At 39.4% G+C, this 17858-nt stretch overlaps 1 protein-coding gene across 3 annotated transcripts in view; it reads left to right on the top strand.

Moving 5' to 3' along the window:
- The window catches only part of SBNO1 (strawberry notch homolog 1), a 33545-nt gene that overhangs the window by 11818 nt on the left and 3869 nt on the right, over nt 1–17858 (top strand). For all 3 annotated transcript variants that reach the window (XM_075274238.1, XM_075274229.1, XM_075274220.1), the window contains 24 exons: nt 860–947; nt 2594–2754; nt 3243–3376; nt 3872–3962; nt 4617–4778; nt 4918–5053; nt 5136–5241; nt 5677–5830; nt 6982–7164; nt 7284–7381; nt 7723–7874; nt 8537–8740; nt 10661–10834; nt 10918–11111; nt 11233–11364; nt 11710–11845; nt 12008–12120; nt 12251–12322; nt 12406–12505; nt 12897–12971; nt 15344–15490; nt 15645–15739; nt 15933–16025; nt 17246–17383. In XM_075274238.1, the coding sequence (XP_075130339.1) occupies nt 860–947; nt 2594–2754; nt 3243–3376; nt 3872–3962; nt 4617–4778; nt 4918–5053; nt 5136–5241; nt 5677–5830; nt 6982–7164; nt 7284–7381; nt 7723–7874; nt 8537–8740; nt 10661–10834; nt 10918–11111; nt 11233–11364; nt 11710–11845; nt 12008–12120; nt 12251–12322; nt 12406–12505; nt 12897–12971; nt 15344–15490; nt 15645–15739; nt 15933–16025; nt 17246–17383 (3138 nt within the window). The remainder of the gene's footprint in view (nt 1–859; nt 948–2593; nt 2755–3242; nt 3377–3871; nt 3963–4616; nt 4779–4917; nt 5054–5135; nt 5242–5676; nt 5831–6981; nt 7165–7283; nt 7382–7722; nt 7875–8536; nt 8741–10660; nt 10835–10917; nt 11112–11232; nt 11365–11709; nt 11846–12007; nt 12121–12250; nt 12323–12405; nt 12506–12896; nt 12972–15343; nt 15491–15644; nt 15740–15932; nt 16026–17245; nt 17384–17858) is intronic.

The following is a 17858-nucleotide window of genomic DNA, read 5'->3' as shown; positions in this document are numbered from 1 at the left end:
CACTACCGTTGGAAGTCTATTAAATACTGACGTTGATGTCAGTGTCCATTATTTATACTTTCTGTTTTTTGCTTCTGCTTTCTGAGCATACGCCAAAAAACAAAACAAAAAACCCCAGTAATAATGGACAATATAACAGACAACCGTCTGTTACCCATAGACATTAATGTTTTGAAAAAATGCTGTTTTATTTGTTTGTTTTTGATTTTCCTGCATTGGGGCAGGTCTGCTGTAGGCTGATGCTTTTAGTGGGTCTGCTAAACTTTGCCATAGCCTTAAAATACATTAGAAAAAATGTATTTTGCTCATTTTCTCTGTGCGTCCCTGCTGATATTGCATGAATAGTATTCACATTTGCCATTGCAGCTATTCACTTGCACCAAGACGAGCACTATCAGGAGGGGAGGAGGCGTTCCTCACCCCTCTCAGAGTACAGCGCTATAGGTGCTGCTGTGAGGAGGGGCTTTCCTGACTGACTGTCAGAAACGCCCTTCTGACAATGAAGAGCTACTGTACCGGCACCGATAGCTCTTCACCGGGGACACAGATCTTGAAAGACAACAGTGCGCCGAATTCAGCAAACTGTCTGCTTTCTCGTAGTATATAAACCCACATGTACCCCAAGTGGTGAAAGGTCTTCTTTAAATGCCATACATGATGCAAGCTTTACCGCTGCTGTCAGTGTTTGGATGCAGTTGTCACATGAATGGTGACATGGCTGCTGGTCATTTGTTTCAGTTTTTTTGTTTTTTTTTGCTTACTTTTTCTTTTCTGTTTTCACCTGGGGATCCAATGTTTATGCTTTTGTAGGATTGTGCTTATAACTTTGCATTAACATAACGTAAAATCTTTATTTCAGAAAGTAAAAGAGGAGGATGAGCCAGAGGAAGAAGATGAAGAGGAAATGGGCCATGCAGAGACGTACGCTGAATATATGCCAATTAAACGTATGTTACATTTAGTGTCTTCCTAATTGTACCTAAAAACATGTTGGCATAAGAAGAAATGAACAATCTGAGTGATGTAATCGCAGGTGCAAGACAGCAGGACAGTAAGCGGCATTGGTACTAACAGTGTAGAACACTCATGAGAAAATGCAGTTCAGCACATCTGGAAATCTTCAGAAACCAACCTTTTATTCCTTGCATTAAAACTAAAATAGAAAGAAACTGCATTCTACAAAAACCAACTATTGTATTATGAGTTATTATTAATAATGTATCACTCTCTGATTTTTAAAAGTAATGCTGCTCAGAGAGAATCTTGCATCCAGATAGTAACAATAGGACTCTGATACCCATATGTAAATGCTTAAATACTCCAATTTTATTTTATCCATACAACCATGAGACGTTTTGGTCAACACTCTTGACTGCCATCAGATAAGGAGGAATATCCAAGATGGATATTAGAAGCAGAGAGTTTTTTTTTTTTTTTTTACTTTTTTCTGTATAACCCCTCAGGTGCTGTGGGCAACATTGACCACAGTGTCTGAGGAGTTAAGGATTTTCCTGACTTTATGGAAGAATTCCTAGTAAAATGTATCCTGGTCTGACAGGGAGGCAGAGATTAAAACCCAGATAGTAATACTTATTGCAGGTCATGGCGGACTTAGAGAGGGGAGGAGCTACAGAAAGCATGTGTAGGAGAGTTAGAGGGAATTATTTCCCCCACTGTTGAATATTGTGAATTACTGCACCTGCGTTTTCTCATCTGATAGCTGGTTAAACTGCATGTTTGTTGTGTAACTGGCAGTGACTGAGGAATTCTGTATATGGGGGATGAAACTCCCTTTAAGGGGTTTTCTGGACAATAAGGTGTTGTTTTTGTTTTTTTAAAGTCTACTAGTGCTAGTAATGGGTTAATATGTACATCCATATACCTTTTGGCAGTGTTTTGAGTGATTTCTGGGTGTCTCTGGGAGCTCCTGGCATCCTCTGCATTTGTTTACATGGTGTAGTTCTCTCAATGCCCTCCCATTCTGTTACTCCACTTCCCTAGTTATCCCACCCACTACTAACCCTTTCCAACTAACTAACTCGGCCCAATTCCTCTACCACATTATACTTGCCTGTCTTCCTCTTTGGGAGATGGCTCCTCCTTTTCTTTCACTGTGCACAGGCTGGAGAGTTCTCTCTGCAAGCGCATACACAGACCAGAAGTACCTCTGACACCTGCACAGTAGAGTGGAGTGCCATCTCTACTGCACATGCGTTTCAGGCACCTTCAGACTACACAATTGTTTGCAGAGGGGAGGAGCCATTCCCAGAGAGGAAGATGCACAAGTTTGTTGAGGAGGGTTGGGGAGTAATGGTGACATTTCGGAAACAGGGAAACGGTACGTCACTGGATTATCAGAAAGTGTGCCAGGGGTAGTCCCCAGGGATATGGGTAATTACAGAGTTTTGTTTTTAAATAAATATAAGTAAATTAGAAGTTAGGTAAGGGAGGGAGTTTAATTTAGGGGTTAACTTTTATTTTCTCCCAGACAACCCGTTTAAGGCCAGTTGAAGTGGAAGTTGTTAATTATTTTAAATGTAATAGGACTTGAAACGGAATATGACCTTTTTTTTTTTTTTTTTCTTCTCTGTAGTTAAAGTTGGGCTGAGACATCCAGATCCTGTTGTGGAAACCAGTTCATTGTCCAGTGTGACACCTCCAGATGTTTGGTTCCAGACATCAATTCCTGAAGAGACCATTGACAATGGCTGGCTCTCTGCACTGCAGTTAGAAGCAGTCACTTATGCTGCACAGGTTAGTGTTTCAGGTGTTCCTTTTTTGTGACTTGCAAATAAATTATCTGTAAGGGTTAGTTCACACGTGAGCAAAGGGGAGATTTTTGACAGCGGATTTCGCTTCAAAAACCGCCCCTTTACGATGGTGGTCTATGTAGACCGCCGGGCTTCTTTTTTCCGCTAGCGGCGGGCTGCTGCTAGCGGAGAAAAGAAGCGACATGTCCTTTCTTCAGGCGGAAGCCGCGGCACGCTGGACCGTGGCTTCCGCCTAGCGGCAGCACCCTCCTGTGTCAGCTCATTCATTTGAGACGGCTACGGAGGGGAAAGCCGCAATGGTCGTGGCAGGCGGGTTTTGACCAGAGAGAACCCTGTGTCAAAACTTGCGTGGGCCCCCAACGTGTGAACTAGCCCTAAGAGTCCTTGTGGTTCTTTTGACTATGTTGGCATGTTTATTAAATCACACAGATATGTATTACACTTTAATTTATTTTCTTCCCTGTCCTGTAGCAACATGAAACCTTCCTTCCAAATGGTGAGAGAGCTGGATTTCTAATTGGAGATGGTGCAGGAGTTGGGAAAGGCAGAACAATTGCTGGAATCATTTTTGAAAACTACTTGCTGAGTAGAAAAAGGTCTTTGTGGTGAGTTAAGAAAAAAACCTACAAAAATACAATGTATTGTTAAGATCACACTTAAACATTGTGTTTAACTAGAAATGGATAGTAAGATCCAGATCAACTTAATTGTTATGGAGTCTATGGGAGAGGAAAACCCTGGAATCCCGAAATTCAATTGTATTAACCTCTTCACACAGGCGTTAGTCTAGCTTACAATGTTTCTATGGTATAGTTTAATAATATAAACTTTTGTGTACTGATATGGCCATTGCAAAATCCAGTAAGTTGTGGATTATTGAAAGGGGTAACATTTGTATCATAAGTAGACTTTTCATTTCCTCCCCACCCTTACTGCTACTATAAAGTGCAAATTTTCATGTTACAATACTGCAGCAGTAGAACATATCACATTTACCCTGACTATTTTGTTGTGTGTTTTTCTAGTGCGTATTTCATTGTAATGCATTTAAATGAGAAATAAGGTACTTGTAACTAAATTGTCATCATCTTGTCCTGCAGGTTCAGTGTTTCAAATGACTTAAAGTATGATGCTGAAAGAGACTTAAGAGACATTGGAGCTAAGAATATTCAGGTTCACTCTTTAAACAAGGTGTGTTCAACAGTTAAATTTGTATTACAAGAAGGTTCACACAAGAGTTCGTGGACTCTGTCCCCTATTCTGCTTTAACTAGGCAGAGAGAAATTCTTCAAACAGGACTTTTCTTTGTATTGATACTGATTATAGTCTATGAGGTCTTTGGGTTAACCCTTTTTAATCCCTTCCCGACATCCGGCGTACTATTATGGCGGTTGCCAGGTATTTAACTATGGCGGCCGCTCGGGATCCAGGCAGCCTCCATAGCCACCAGGTGTCTACTGTTTTATACAAGACGCCTTATACATTCCCCAACACGGAAGTATAAAAAAAGTTACGGGTGTCAGAATATGGCGACTTCTAGGAAAAATAAACAAAACCGTTTTGGATTTGTCCCACAAAGATTGAGACTTCATATGGCTCTGAGAGTGAAAAAATAAAAAAGTTATGGGGTTTGGAAGGAAGGGAGTCAAAAATGAAAATCGAAATATGCAGACTGTGGGAAAGGGTTAAGCAGATAGGTTTACACTTATGTTCGGGTTCCTGTTTTTTGGGAACCTAAGCGGAAACCCGAATGAGAGTGTAAAACTAGCTTTATAAATGTTTCCTTTTTGTGTTTTTTTTGTTTTGTTTTTTCTCTCACTGAGAACAATTTTCTTCTTATTACAGTTTAAATATGGAAAGATTTCATCCAAGCATAATGGTAGCGTGAAGAAAGGAGTTATTTTTGCTACCTACTCCTCACTGATTGGTGAAAGCCAATCTGGGGGTAAATATAAAACGCGCTTAAAGCAGCTTCTTCACTGGTGCGGAGAAGATTTTGATGGAGTTGTATCCTTTTTCATACATATTATTATTATTATTATTATTATTATTATTATTTATATATTTTTTTTATGTGGTTAACATTGCAAAAAATGAACACCTTCAATTTTGTTCCCCTTAGTTTCCTTAATTACTTTATCTATAGATTGTATTTGATGAATGCCACAAGGCAAAAAATCTGTGTCCAGTTGGTTCCTCAAAACCAACCAAAACTGGTTTAGCTGTACTGGAGCTTCAGAACAAGCTGCCTAAAGCCAGAGTTGTATATGCTAGTGCCACAGGTATGTAGGTTCTATTTAGTTCAGCAGAAAACTGCACTCTGTAGCTTCCTTCCTAGTTGTAAAGGGACTGTTTTTCTTGCAGGTGCCTCTGAGCCAAGGAACATGGCTTACATGAGCCGTCTGGGAATTTGGGGCGAAGGTACTCCCTTTAGAGAATTTAATGACTTCATCCAGGCTGTGGAGAGAAGGTGAGAATTTGTTAGGAAGGAAGACGACTTAAAAGGTTTTTATATTGCAGCATGGTTATTGGGATTATCTGAGACTGATATTGATCGCTGTTGCCTCTTAACTGCTTGTGAAGCACAGCAGTGTACATAGCGGCTGTGCTTGGAGTCATGTATATGGCACTGAGCTGCAAAATGGTCATGTGACCAATGGATGTGATGTCACTATCTGATAAGAGGTAGAAGTCCATGTCATAGCCCCAGATAAACCCTTTCACCATCTCCACTTCTGCATAGATGCTGCTGATTCTAACCCTTGCTGTTCCAGAACAAGCACTGCAGATAGTTTAGGTGCCTGAGATGCTATTTAGGCTCTGTACTGTTAGGTTGATGATCTCAAGCAAAAATGTATAGCATTATTATTATTATTATTATTATTATTTATTATTATTCCTGCAGAGGTGTTGGTGCCATGGAAATTGTCGCCATGGATATGAAACTGAGAGGCATGTATATTGCAAGACAACTGAGCTTCACTGGTGTCACCTTCAAAATTGAAGAGGTTCCTCTTGCCCATGATTATGTCAAAATGTACAATAAGTCTGTAAAACTGGTAGGTACTTAGTTTTATTTTGGCATTATGAGTTTGCAATTGAAATCCCAAGTTTCTCTTTGGCAGAATGATATTGTCCAACTAACTGTATATTTAAGTGCTATGGAGAAGCCAACGGAAGAACACACTGAAGTCGCTTGTAGAGCATGCTGCATTTTGGATAAAGACACTGCTTCACAACAACTTGTATTACACTTTATTTCCATAGTGACTTGAAACCTATCACCTGGGGTGTTTTGGGTTTTTTTTTTTTGGTTTTTTTTTTTCTTGGCTTAGATTTTAAGTTTTTAGGCCTTATGATAGCTTCTAGTGATGTATGTTTTACATCATATTCTTAGCCATAGGCAGCAATAATCTAGAGTTGACTTATTGAGAACAGTTTTCTAGGCTTGTTTTCAGCAGGAAGGCGAGCACATATCTACTTTGATTCTGCTGCAGTGTTTTGAGCCACAGCCAGGAGGCGTGAGTAGAAGGTAGAAGTATAAGAGCTTCCTATATATTTCCCATCCCTACTATAGCGACTCGTGGCTTTGGCTCAAAAAAAGCAACAAAAAGCTTTTCAGCAATGTGGGACCCTAGTTGAAGTAGATAAATCTACTTAGGGCGGATTCAGATCTGCACCCGTGCACGCTTTAAGCAATCCTGCTGGGTTTCCGACTTCTGCCCTGAGAAACTGGACAGGGGTGGAAACCCGGCAGTCAGTTTTCAAACCCATTCAAGTGAATGGGTTTGAAAAGTGAGCGCCCGTGAGCGTTTTGTACCTGTCTGACGTTTTTTGTTTTTTATATTTTTTAACCGAACACAAAGTCATGGATGTCCGACTTTGTGTCCAGTTAAAAAAGCAATTCAGCATAAAATCCAAGGGGAACACCCCCTTAATCTTAACATTTGAAACTATTAGGCTGCATTCACACTGAGTAACGCTGGCGTTTTTTTGTGATTATTTTTGCACTTAACGCCGCGTTTGCGCCGCGCTATTTTGCCGTCGCGTTGCACAGCGTTATCGCGGCGCTATGTGCAAAAATAAGCACAAAAAACGCCAGCGTTACTCAGTGTGAATGCAGCCTTACTCTAATAGCAGATGACACAAATGCTTCTTGCAGTAGTTTAATGTAACTTACAAACTAATGTTCTGCTCTCTCTACTTTAAGTGGGTGCTGGCCAGAGAGCGGTTTCAACAAGCTGCAGACCTAATTGATGCCGAACAGAGGATGAAAAAGTCTATGTGGGGCCAGTTCTGGTCTGCTCACCAGAGATTCTTTAAATACCTTTGCATAGCATCCAAAGTTAAAAGAGTAGTTCAGCTTGCCAGAGAAGAAATAAAAAATGGGAAGGTAAGTTTATATGTTGATGATGATATTATTATTATTATTATTATTATTATTATTATTATTTATTATTAGTGATGTCTAAAGACTTGCAGTGCAATAACTATCTGCTCTCTGTGTTCCAGTGTGTTGTTATTGGTCTCCAGTCCACCGGAGAGGCTAGAACTTTGGAAGCTTTGGAGGAAGGAGGTGGAGAACTAAATGACTTTGTGTCCACTGCAAAGTAAGACGTTATAATAAATCAGATTTGCATATATTGGTTGTAGGATATGGAGTTGGGGAACCTTGGTGGCTGCAGACCCTTGTCTCAGATGAGGCATTGCCTGGCCTCCCTATGCCAGTTGTGTTTTGCACAAGGAATAGTACTCCCTTGTTAGACCCCATTCATAAAACTGGCACACTGCTTTTATGGGGGGTTTTTTTAACTCCAGATTTTCAAACCGTAAAAAAAGGGGAAGACTAGCATATATCTGGAAAAAAATGTACTGATTTGTTCTGTGTGAACCATAGCCTTAGTATTAGTAATATGCAATAGCTAATTATGTTAATTATGTACAATTTTAGGGGAGTTCTACAATCTCTTATTGAAAAGCACTTTCCTGCACCAGATCGTAAGAAACTGTTTAGCCTTCTTGGAATTGACTTGTCAGCACAAAGCAATCACAACTCTCCTAGAGAGAGCCCCAGCAAGGACAGCAAAACAAAGAAAAGGAAAGGTGCGTGAACTTTTTCATTGTTTGTGCAGGGTTTCTATGGTTCTAGTCATGCAGTGCTGGTGATGCTTCTACATTCTCTCTCATTCCTCTGACTGGGTTATTAGGATCACACATTTGAAGATGTACAGCAGCTCTTAGCCTGGCTACCTCTCCAAATTTAACTAGAAGTGAGTGGGATAGCTCCCAGGCAATTGCTGTAGCCAGATCACTCCAGGAAATAGTCTGCTTATTCTTAGTCTAAGGCCACATGTAGCGGCCACAGCAAAAAGCGCTGCAGGAAAAAAAACTGCAGAGGCAACGCATCACTGTCTTTCCCACAGTTCTTTTCACAGAAAGTCCGCAGTACTTGCTCTCCTTGCCAGTTTTGTTTGTGAAGCAGCTGTACAATATTATATGTAACTGCTTTGGGCATGTACACACAAAGGCAAGTGGTGCTGCAAAGTCTACTGTGCTAAGAGTATAATTGACCACCAAACCAGAAATGTAGGTATATGAGGTGTGGGAACTAAAAATGAAAGTGGTGGGTGTATTTTCTATGAATGGGTTCCACTTTTCCATAGAAAAGTGATATGAGGGCTACAAATTGGAAAGGGTTGATGAGAATATCTTTTTTTTTTTTTTTTTTTTTATTCATACATTTTCAATTCCTTGGCTCCTTGCAGGTGAAGAGCTGTCGCGGGACTCCAAGAAACCTCGTAAAACAGGTGGACTTGCTGGCAGCAGTTCAGATGAGATGGATAGTGGGTCTGACTCCTCAGATAAAGAGGTTGAAAGTGAAAGTGAAAGCTTTAAGTCTGTGAGTTCTGGAGACGATGAAGATGACTTTAACCCGTTTAGAGATGAATCAAGCGGAGATGATGAAGATGGTAAATGGCTATTTTGTTAGCAAGAGAAATATTCCTATTTAAAAAAAAAAAAAAAAAAATTCTAACCAGCATATTTGTGTGTTTTTAAAGCTTGTGAGTGTCAAACGAAATGAAAACATTTAGTTCACAGTGGGGTATATTGGGGTGCGTTAAACTTTTCTGTAAAATCTTTCTGATGTTTAGTTTGTCGCACAGTAGACATTGCTGTGATGACTGTAAAGGTCTCAATAGCTTTACCAAGATACAGTCCTATGAAAAAGTTTGGGCAGCCCTATTAATCTTAATCATTTTTTGTTCTAAATATTTTGGTGTTTGCAACAGCCATTTCAGTTTGATATATCTAATAACTGATGGACACAGTAATATTTCAGGATTGAAATGAGGTTTATTGTACTAACAGAAAATGTGCAATATGCATTAAACCAAAATTTGACCGGTGCAAAAGTATGGGCACCCTTATCATTTTATTGATTTGAATTCCCCTAACTACTTTTTACTGACTTACTGAAGCACAAAATTGGTTTTGTAACCTCAGTGAGCTTTGAACTTCATAGCCAGATGTATCCAATCATAAGAAAAGGTATTTAAGGTGGCCTATTGCAAGTTGATCTCCTATTTGAATCTCCTCTGAAGAGTGGCATCATGGGCTACTCAAAACAACTCTCAAATGATCTGAAAACAAAGATTGTTCAACATAGTTGTTCAGGGGAAGGATACAAAAAGTTGTCTCAGAGATTTAACCTGTCAGTTTCCACTGTGAGGAACATAGTAAGGAAATGGAAGACCACAGGGACAGTTCTTGTTAAGCCCAGAAGTGGCAGGCCAAGAAAAATATCAGAAAGGCAGAGAAGAAGAATGGTGAGAACAGTCAAGGACAATCCACAGACCACCTCCAAAGAGCTGCAGCATCATCTTGCTGCAGATGGTGTCACTGTGCATCGGTCAGCAATACAGCGCACTTTGCACAAGGAGAAGCTGTATGGGAGAGTGATGAGAAAGAAGCCGTTTCTGCACGTACGCCACAAATAGAGTTGCCTGAGGTATGAAAAAGCACATTTGGACAAGGCAGCTTCATTTTGGAAACAAAAATTGAGTTGTTTGGTTATAAAAAAAAGGCGTTATGCATGGCGTCCAAAAAGAAACAGCATTCCAAGAAAAACACTTGCTACCCACTGTAAAATTTGGTGGAGGTTCCATCATGCTTTGGGGCTGTGTGGCCAATGCCGGCATCGGGAATCTTGTTAAAGTTGAGTCGCATGGATTCCACTCAGTATCAGCAGATTCTTGAGAATAATGTTCAAGAATCAGTGACGAAGTTGAAGTTACGCCGGGGATGGATATTTCAGCAAGACAATGATCCAAAACACCGCTCCAAATCCTCAGGCATTCATGCAGAGGAACAATGACAATGTTCTGGAATGGCCATCCCAGTCCCCAGACCTGAATATCATTGAACATCTGTGGGATGATTTGAAGCGGGCTGTCCATGCTCGGCGACCATCTAACTTAACTGAACTTGAATTGTTTGTCCAAAATACCTTTATCCAGGATCCAGGAACTGATTAAAAGCTACAGGAAGCGACTAGAGGCTGTTATCTTTGCAAAAGGAGGATCTACTAAATATTAATGTCACTTTTCTGTTGAGGTGCCCATACTTTTGCACCGGTCAAATTTTGGTTTAATGCATATTGCACATTTTCTGTTAGTACAATAAACCTCATTTCAATCCTGAAATATTACTGTGTCCATCAGTTATTAGATATATCAAACTGAAATGGCTGTTGCAAATACCAAAATATTTAGAACTAAAAATGATTAAGATTAATAGGGGTGCCCAAACTTTTTTCATAGGACTGTATGTCTTAATAGAACTTGCTGATCTGTATGTCCTAACTGCATGCTCACTCCTTATTTTTGTAGATCCTTGGCTGATTAGAAAAGAACACAAGAAGAATAAGGATAAAAAGAAGAAAAAGAAAAGCATTGATCCAGACTCTATTCAAAGTGCCTTATTAGCATCGGGACTTGGGTCTAAGCGACCCAACTTTTCATCTGTCAAATCTGTTCCTGCAAGTACTGCCCCCAGCCTTCCAGGTGAGTAGTATCACTGTTGCACAGAAGTATAATTTGTATAGATAAATCGTTGCAAGGGAATAACCGTGTTCCTTATTCTTCAGCACTTTCTAGTAATGCAATTTCCAGTAATACCAATGCCAGTAACAGCTGCGTAACCAGCCAGGATGCTGTGGAAAGGGCTCAGCAAATGAAAAAAGAGCTTCTGGATAAACTGGATGACTTGGCAGAAGCTTTGCCTCCAAATACATTGGATGAACTTATTGATGAACTAGGAGGCCCGGATAATGTGGCAGAGGTAATTTCTGTTGTACTGGGTTTAGTGCATGCAGACTTGGTTTAAGCATTGTATAAGTCCATATATGCTGGTGTCTCTCTATGTGGCTTTATACTTAGACTCTGATTTTCTTACATTGCAGATGACTGGTCGGAAAGGTAGAGTGGTCAGTAATGATGATGGAAGCATATCATATGAGTCTCGATCAGAACTTGATGTTCCTGTAGAAATTCTGAATATCACTGAGAAGCAGAGGTTTATGGATGGTGAAAAGGTTAGTATCGTACAACTTAGACAAACTAAGCAAAGTCAACGGGGCATTTGCAACTCAGACATTTATGGCATTTACATTGGTTATGCTGTAAATGACTGATAAATGTGGGGCTCGCACTAAGCGGATGTCTTGGAAACCCATTGATGGTAGTCAGATCGTCACCGTATTCAGAATGGAAGCAAATTAGAAATCTGCAGACATGCATAGCTAGCTATCACACTCACTGCTGTGAGTTATTTTCCATAGCTCCCATAGAAGTCAATTTCTCGTGGATATACCACACATTTCTGAGTTGGGAAATACCGATTTCATGAATATAGTGGACTTGACGTTTTGTGTTTCTAGAATATATCAATCATCTCAGAAGCTGCCAGTTCAGGAATTTCATTACAAGCAGACCGCAGAGCTAAGAATCAGAGGAGAAGAGTTCACATGACATTGGAATTGCCCTGGAGTGCAGATCGAGCTATTCAGCAGTTTGGTGAGTTTTCATTTGGTAATGAGAAAAATCTGCAGTGTGAATTTTTTGTTTTGTTTTTGTTTTTTTTTCTCCCTTGCAGTAAGAAGTGTTGCATTTGAAGTTGTAATTTTGTAGTGTGTGTTCAAACTTTTGTAACTTTTTTTTCTTTTTCCTCTCCTGTAGGTAGGACACACAGATCGAATCAGGTTACTGCGCCAGAATATGTCTTCCTCATCTCAGAATTAGCTGGAGAACAAAGATTTGCTTCAATTGTTGCCAAGAGACTGGAAAGTTTGGTAAGTTTACAATACAATGGATAATGGCAATGCTTCTTTTCTTTATTATGTCCTGAACCACATTGCATTTTTGCCAGGGAACTAGTGACATTACTGGGATCACGACCGCTTTACTTTCAAATTCTTTTAGGGGGCTTTGACACATGGTGATAGAAGAGCGACAGAGTCAAGGGATTTGAGTCGATTTAACTTTGATAACAAGGTAATGATCAGAATTGTCCAGTATCACTAAACTGTTCCATGTATTCAATCATTTTGCTTTAAATATACTTTTTCTCTCCACAGTATGGCAGGAATGCCTTGGAGATAGTTATGAAGTCCATTGTAAGCCTGGATGCTCCTCTGGTTTCTCCACCACCAGATTATCCTGGTGATTTCTTTAAAGGTGAGATTAAGTGTAGATTTGAAATACACTATTGATTTTTGATTTGGAGCATTAGGCTGTGATCAACTTGTCATCATGGTTTCCATTGTCAAGGAAACTATGATGGCAGTGTCAGATAAGTCACAAGACTGTGGTCAGAATCCCTTTGCCTCGTAATAGGGTCTGCCATTTTGACAAAACGGCTCTACGAGCTGTTTAATTCTTTGTCATACCTGATGAAACTGCGAGAGGAGGCTTTAAATGGAGCTTCTGACTGTTAACTCCTTCAGTATAGCACCAAAGAAAACATGTAGTAATACAGAAGGGATTCTTACAAATGTTGTTTTGTTTTTTTTCTTTGTAATACACAAGCACCAACACTAATGCCATCCTTGTATATTTCTACATTTAGATGTCCGTCAAGGTTTGATTGGAGTTGGCCTTATCAATGTAGAGGACCGATCTGGAATTTTAACTCTTGATAAAGGTATGGTTATTGTACACTTTGCATTAAAGAGCTACAGCATAACTGATTTTTTTAGCCTGACTTAAACTTGTAAGTGTATTGCAATAATTTGTCATGCATCCCATGTTTGGCTGAGGTATACCCCAGAGCTCTATTCTTCTACAAATGTAACTGTGATTCAGGGCTGTGGAGTCTGAATTGGTGCCAGTTTTGGTTGGTGATTTGGGGGGGGAGGGAGTTACTGACTTCAGATTAAAAATAAATTTTAAATAATTTTAATATTCTAGAATTACTTTGATAGGAATTAAATCACTAGCTTGTCTGTGAATTAGAGGAGATTTGCAGCTTCTATCTGACCCTGGCTGTCGGTCTTTTATAAAGGAGTTAAACAGGAGTCTGGGACAGAGTGTGGAAAAAGAGAAGTCTGAGTCAGCGATTTAGCCTACCATCTCCATGGCCCTACTATTATTGTCAGACATGTCTCTTAACAGCTTAAATGGGCATTCCTATCTTGCTGTTTCTATGGTTTTGATTCTAAAATTTATCAATTCATTTGGCAGTTTCTCCACATTAGTGGGGGCAGGGGCTTATGTCTACCCTTAGCTGATGCAGGCTCCTTATGCCTTCATTAGTAGAGTCAACAGTGCATATTGATTATCCCCAAAACGCACAATATGTTCTATCCATCTCTGTTCCCTTCTGTGTATCTCTCAATGTTGTCTATAGCCCTCTCTCCCCCTTGTCTGAGAATCACAGCCCATCTCAGGTACTCTATTACTGTATAATTGTTCTCATCTCCTATCAAGATAAATACACTTTGTTAACAGCAATAATCCTACTTATGAGGTCTGCTCAGCCTCTCTCCTTCCCTTTCATAGTGTAATATGATCTACAATCTCCCAGTGTGCTTCTTCTCCCTGTAATTCAGTGGTGACCAGGTGGATGATGCTTTGATTTATGCTCTGAGAGGGAGGGAGAATGGGCAGACCTCAAAAGTCAGATCAAACTACAGTACATAAATATACTGCAGCAGTTTCCGCTAGAACTGTGAGGCTACTGGGCAGATAGCTATTGATGATTCTCTCAAAAACCGAGATGAACTGAGAAGAGTCTGTAGTTCACAGCTGCAGCCACCGCCATCAGAACACAGTGGTGGCTGTACACATTAATAACAGGGAGAAAATGGGTCACTGGGCACACATCTCAATACAGATATAGTTTTTGAAGAAAAAAAAAATACATATTTCACAAAATCTGTATTTGAAGTTGCTGATATGGGAATACCCCTTAAAGTAAACATTGTCAGAGCGAGCTCCCTATATTCAATTAAGAGAACAAGAACACTGCCGGCTCTGTTTTACTATAGAGCAGCAAGAAATAAGTTCAAGGGAACCTGTCAGAAGAATTTGGACTACTAAACCACCAGCATAGTTTCTGAATACAATGGTGACATGTAATGTAGGTTCAGGATCTGTAGAAATGGATTTCAGTGTAAATGCAAACTTGTTCAATACGTCTTTTTAAACCCACTAAAAGTAATGATAACCTTAAGTTTTTATTGACAAAATGGCCACATTTTCATAACGGTTATCTAAATTCAGCTGCTGCCTAAAGGCCCAGTATAGCTTAAAAGGGGTGTGCCAGTACTTGCCAATACTAGCCACAAGTATGGGATAAGTGTTTGAGGCACAAGCCCTTTATTATGGTAAATTAAATGGTTCCCCACCACTACAGTTAATAAATGTTGTGAACATGCTATAGCTTTACGATCTATGCTGCTGAAAGCCTTCCCACCAATTGAGTAGGGGATAACAGTACTACAAAGCATCACTGCCCCTTCATATACTCAACACCTAACAATACTTTACTTGGAGCATTTCTCTACACAGCTTGAAGTAGGCAACAATCCCCTATTTGTGCCTGTGTAACCCCCAACAGAACAAACCAGTTGTAACTAAGAGGCAGTATGGATTGGGCTATGTTCATTCTTGGGTCCTTTAGTCTATTGTTCTGATCCGTCCTAGAATCAGAACAGTCTGAAATGAGAGAATGAAGGATGCAGGCGGAACAGGCTCCATTTGCATCCTTTCTCAGAAGCTTCCATTTTTCTATTTTGTTTAACCTGTTAAACTTGCGGTAATCTTTTACAGGGAAAAAAAAAATTATGATGGGATAAAACTAAAGTGTTTTGTTTTTGTTTGTTTTTTTTTGTTTACACTATAAAATATACTGGCTATCAGATTGAATAAATGCAATGATAAAATTGAAAAAAACTTTCTAGGACTGATCAGAACAGACTACACAGAATTGTGAACATAGCTGTATAGACCAGTAGCAAGTGTAGCAGTACCGTTGTTTTTATCACTATTTATTTATTTATTTTGCTTTTACAGATTATAACAATATTGGAAAGTTTCTAAACCGTATCCTGGGCATGGAGGTACACCAGCAAAATGCTCTCTTTCAGTACTTCTCTGACACGCTCAATGCTGTTATACAGAATGCAAAGAAGAATGGCAGATACGACATGGGTATTCTAGGTAATAAACTGAAACTATGTGCCTTTAAAATATCAAAGCCTAAAGTTACTACAGATAAATAACAGAGAAAAAATAAGCATGTGTATGAATCTAATCTGATAGCTTCCTTTTACATGATTGGTTATCGTTCTGAATTCAATGTTTGTCTCCACAGATCTTGGTTCTGGGGATGAGAAGGTTAGAAAAACTGAAGTTAAGAAGTTCTTGACACCAGGTTATTCCACTTCAGGTCATGTGGAATTGTACACAGTAAGTGATTTAAGTAATTGGGGGGGAAATACACGTGTGGGGAAGGGAGGGGTGTTTTTTTTTTTTTTTTTTTGGGGGGGTTTTTTCTGCTTCGTCAATGCCAGGTGTAGATTAAACGAGTCCTCACTTTTATATTTTAAGGAAATGATGATCTCAGAATGAATTGCTAATACAAAATTCCAATGTTTTACAGATAAGTGTAGAAAGGGGAATGTCTTGGGAGGATGCAACTAAAATCTGGGCTGAACAGACTGGATCGGATGATGGGTTTTATTTATCACTACAGGTAAGAACTCCTTTTGGTTTACACTGTCTTCTGTAAACATGTTCTGGCATATTTTGCTTGTCTAAAGAGACTGGTCACTGATGGTCCTTAGTTGGGGGAAAGGGGACTTCAAAATGTACAGACAGGTAGTCTAAAGACTGCTGACAGAAAGCAAATTGTATTAATATATTAGGAAATTGATTTTGCTTCTTAAATTTGGCTCTGGTCTAATTTAAGTGGAAACTTAAAAAAAATACTTTTTTAGAATCTCAAACTCGTTTCAGTGGGCATGATTACTGGCAACTACCGTATATACTTGAGTTATAAGCCGAATTTTTCAACCCAGTTTTTGTGCTGAAAAAGCCCCCCTCGAGTCAGCCAAAAAGAAAAAAAAATAATGAAATTTTTTTTTTTTATAAGGAAGGGGGACGGGGACTATGACCAGCCACAATATTAATGTATAGAATCTCCCATGAAATAGTGCAAAAAAAAAAAAAAAGATTTAAAAAAAAAATAACAAGTTCTAAATCCCTCCTTTCCCTAGAATACATACGGGAGTAGAAAATGACTGTGAAACACATACACATTAGGTATCCCTGTGTCTGAAAGTGCCCGGTCTACTAAATATAGGGTATCTGCAGTGCTCCTGTTCCGTCGGGAAGGGGTTAATAGGAGCACTGCAGATACCCTATATTCAGCCAGGCTGAATTCCAAGTGGGGGAAGAAAAAAACAGTCCTCAAGCTCAGGGAAGGGGCAGACAGACAACCAAAACACCCCCTCCCCTTTCCCAGCACCCAGCTTCTACTGCACCCAAAAACTCCGACCATTTTAATTTTTTTTAAAAAATTTTCAGTAGCTGTTGCATTTCCCCCCCTCTCCCCTAGGCTTATACTCGAGTCAATAAGTTTTCCCAGTTTTTTTGTGGTAAAATTAGGGGCCTCGGCTTATACTCGAGTATATACGGTACATTAAGAAGGCTGCTTTGTTTATACTCGAAGGAATTAGACTGTTAGATGTGATTCTGAAATAAAAATAGGGGTGGGTATTGTACTAGGAAGGGGGAAAAGTGGGTAAGCTATGTTTTCAATATTTTTGATCAGTATTAAATCTAAATTTATTTTGGGGTAGAATCTCATCCAGCTTTCCTGATTTATTTCCAACTCCGTAAAACTTCTGGAATATTTTGTTTGATGGTTTTAGTTTACTTCTCTGCAATCACGGTTCTAATATTCTTCTGCAGATAAGAAATAACAAGAAAACTGCTATTTTGGTTAAAGAAATCAACCCCAAAAAGAAGCTTTTCCTTGTGTACAGACCCAATACTGGAAAGCAACTAAAACTTGAAACATTGTCAGAATTGAAAAAGAAATATAAGAAGGTAAGAAGCTGTCTGTGGTGATTCCATTTTTTTTTAAGTTGTAATTTTTATTAGTTTTCAAGAAAATATGAGCAGTTGTCTACAGAAAATCGTTTCCATAAAATAAAAGTGCATATAGCTATCAACCATAATGTGAGGAACAAATAAACATAGATTGAGCTACAAGGAACAAAGGGAAAACACTTTGGGAAGAGAGGGGGAGAGTTCTCAAAGACCCTACAATATATGCAATAGGTATTCCACAGAGACCATATTGATTGAAACTCCTCATTCCAGTTACACACTATAGCAATTGCTAGCCCCTCTGGGAGGAGCAGGTTGTTTAGGAATGAAATCATGGTTGGGTTGGATGAGACCAGAGGCAACCACTTACTGCAAGTAGTCCAGATTGTCTTGGTAAAGCAAATGGAACCAAAAGAGGGGGAGATCAGGTCCATAATAAAGCATTTGGATGCACAAGGGCTACTCATCTTCC

This window comes from Leptodactylus fuscus, chromosome 1 (assembly GCF_031893055.1).
Source record: "Leptodactylus fuscus isolate aLepFus1 chromosome 1, aLepFus1.hap2, whole genome shotgun sequence".
Lineage (NCBI taxonomy): Eukaryota > Metazoa > Chordata > Amphibia > Anura > Leptodactylidae > Leptodactylus > Leptodactylus fuscus.
Note: the sequence above shows the minus strand (reverse complement) of the source record. Positions and strands in the feature narration are given on the sequence as shown.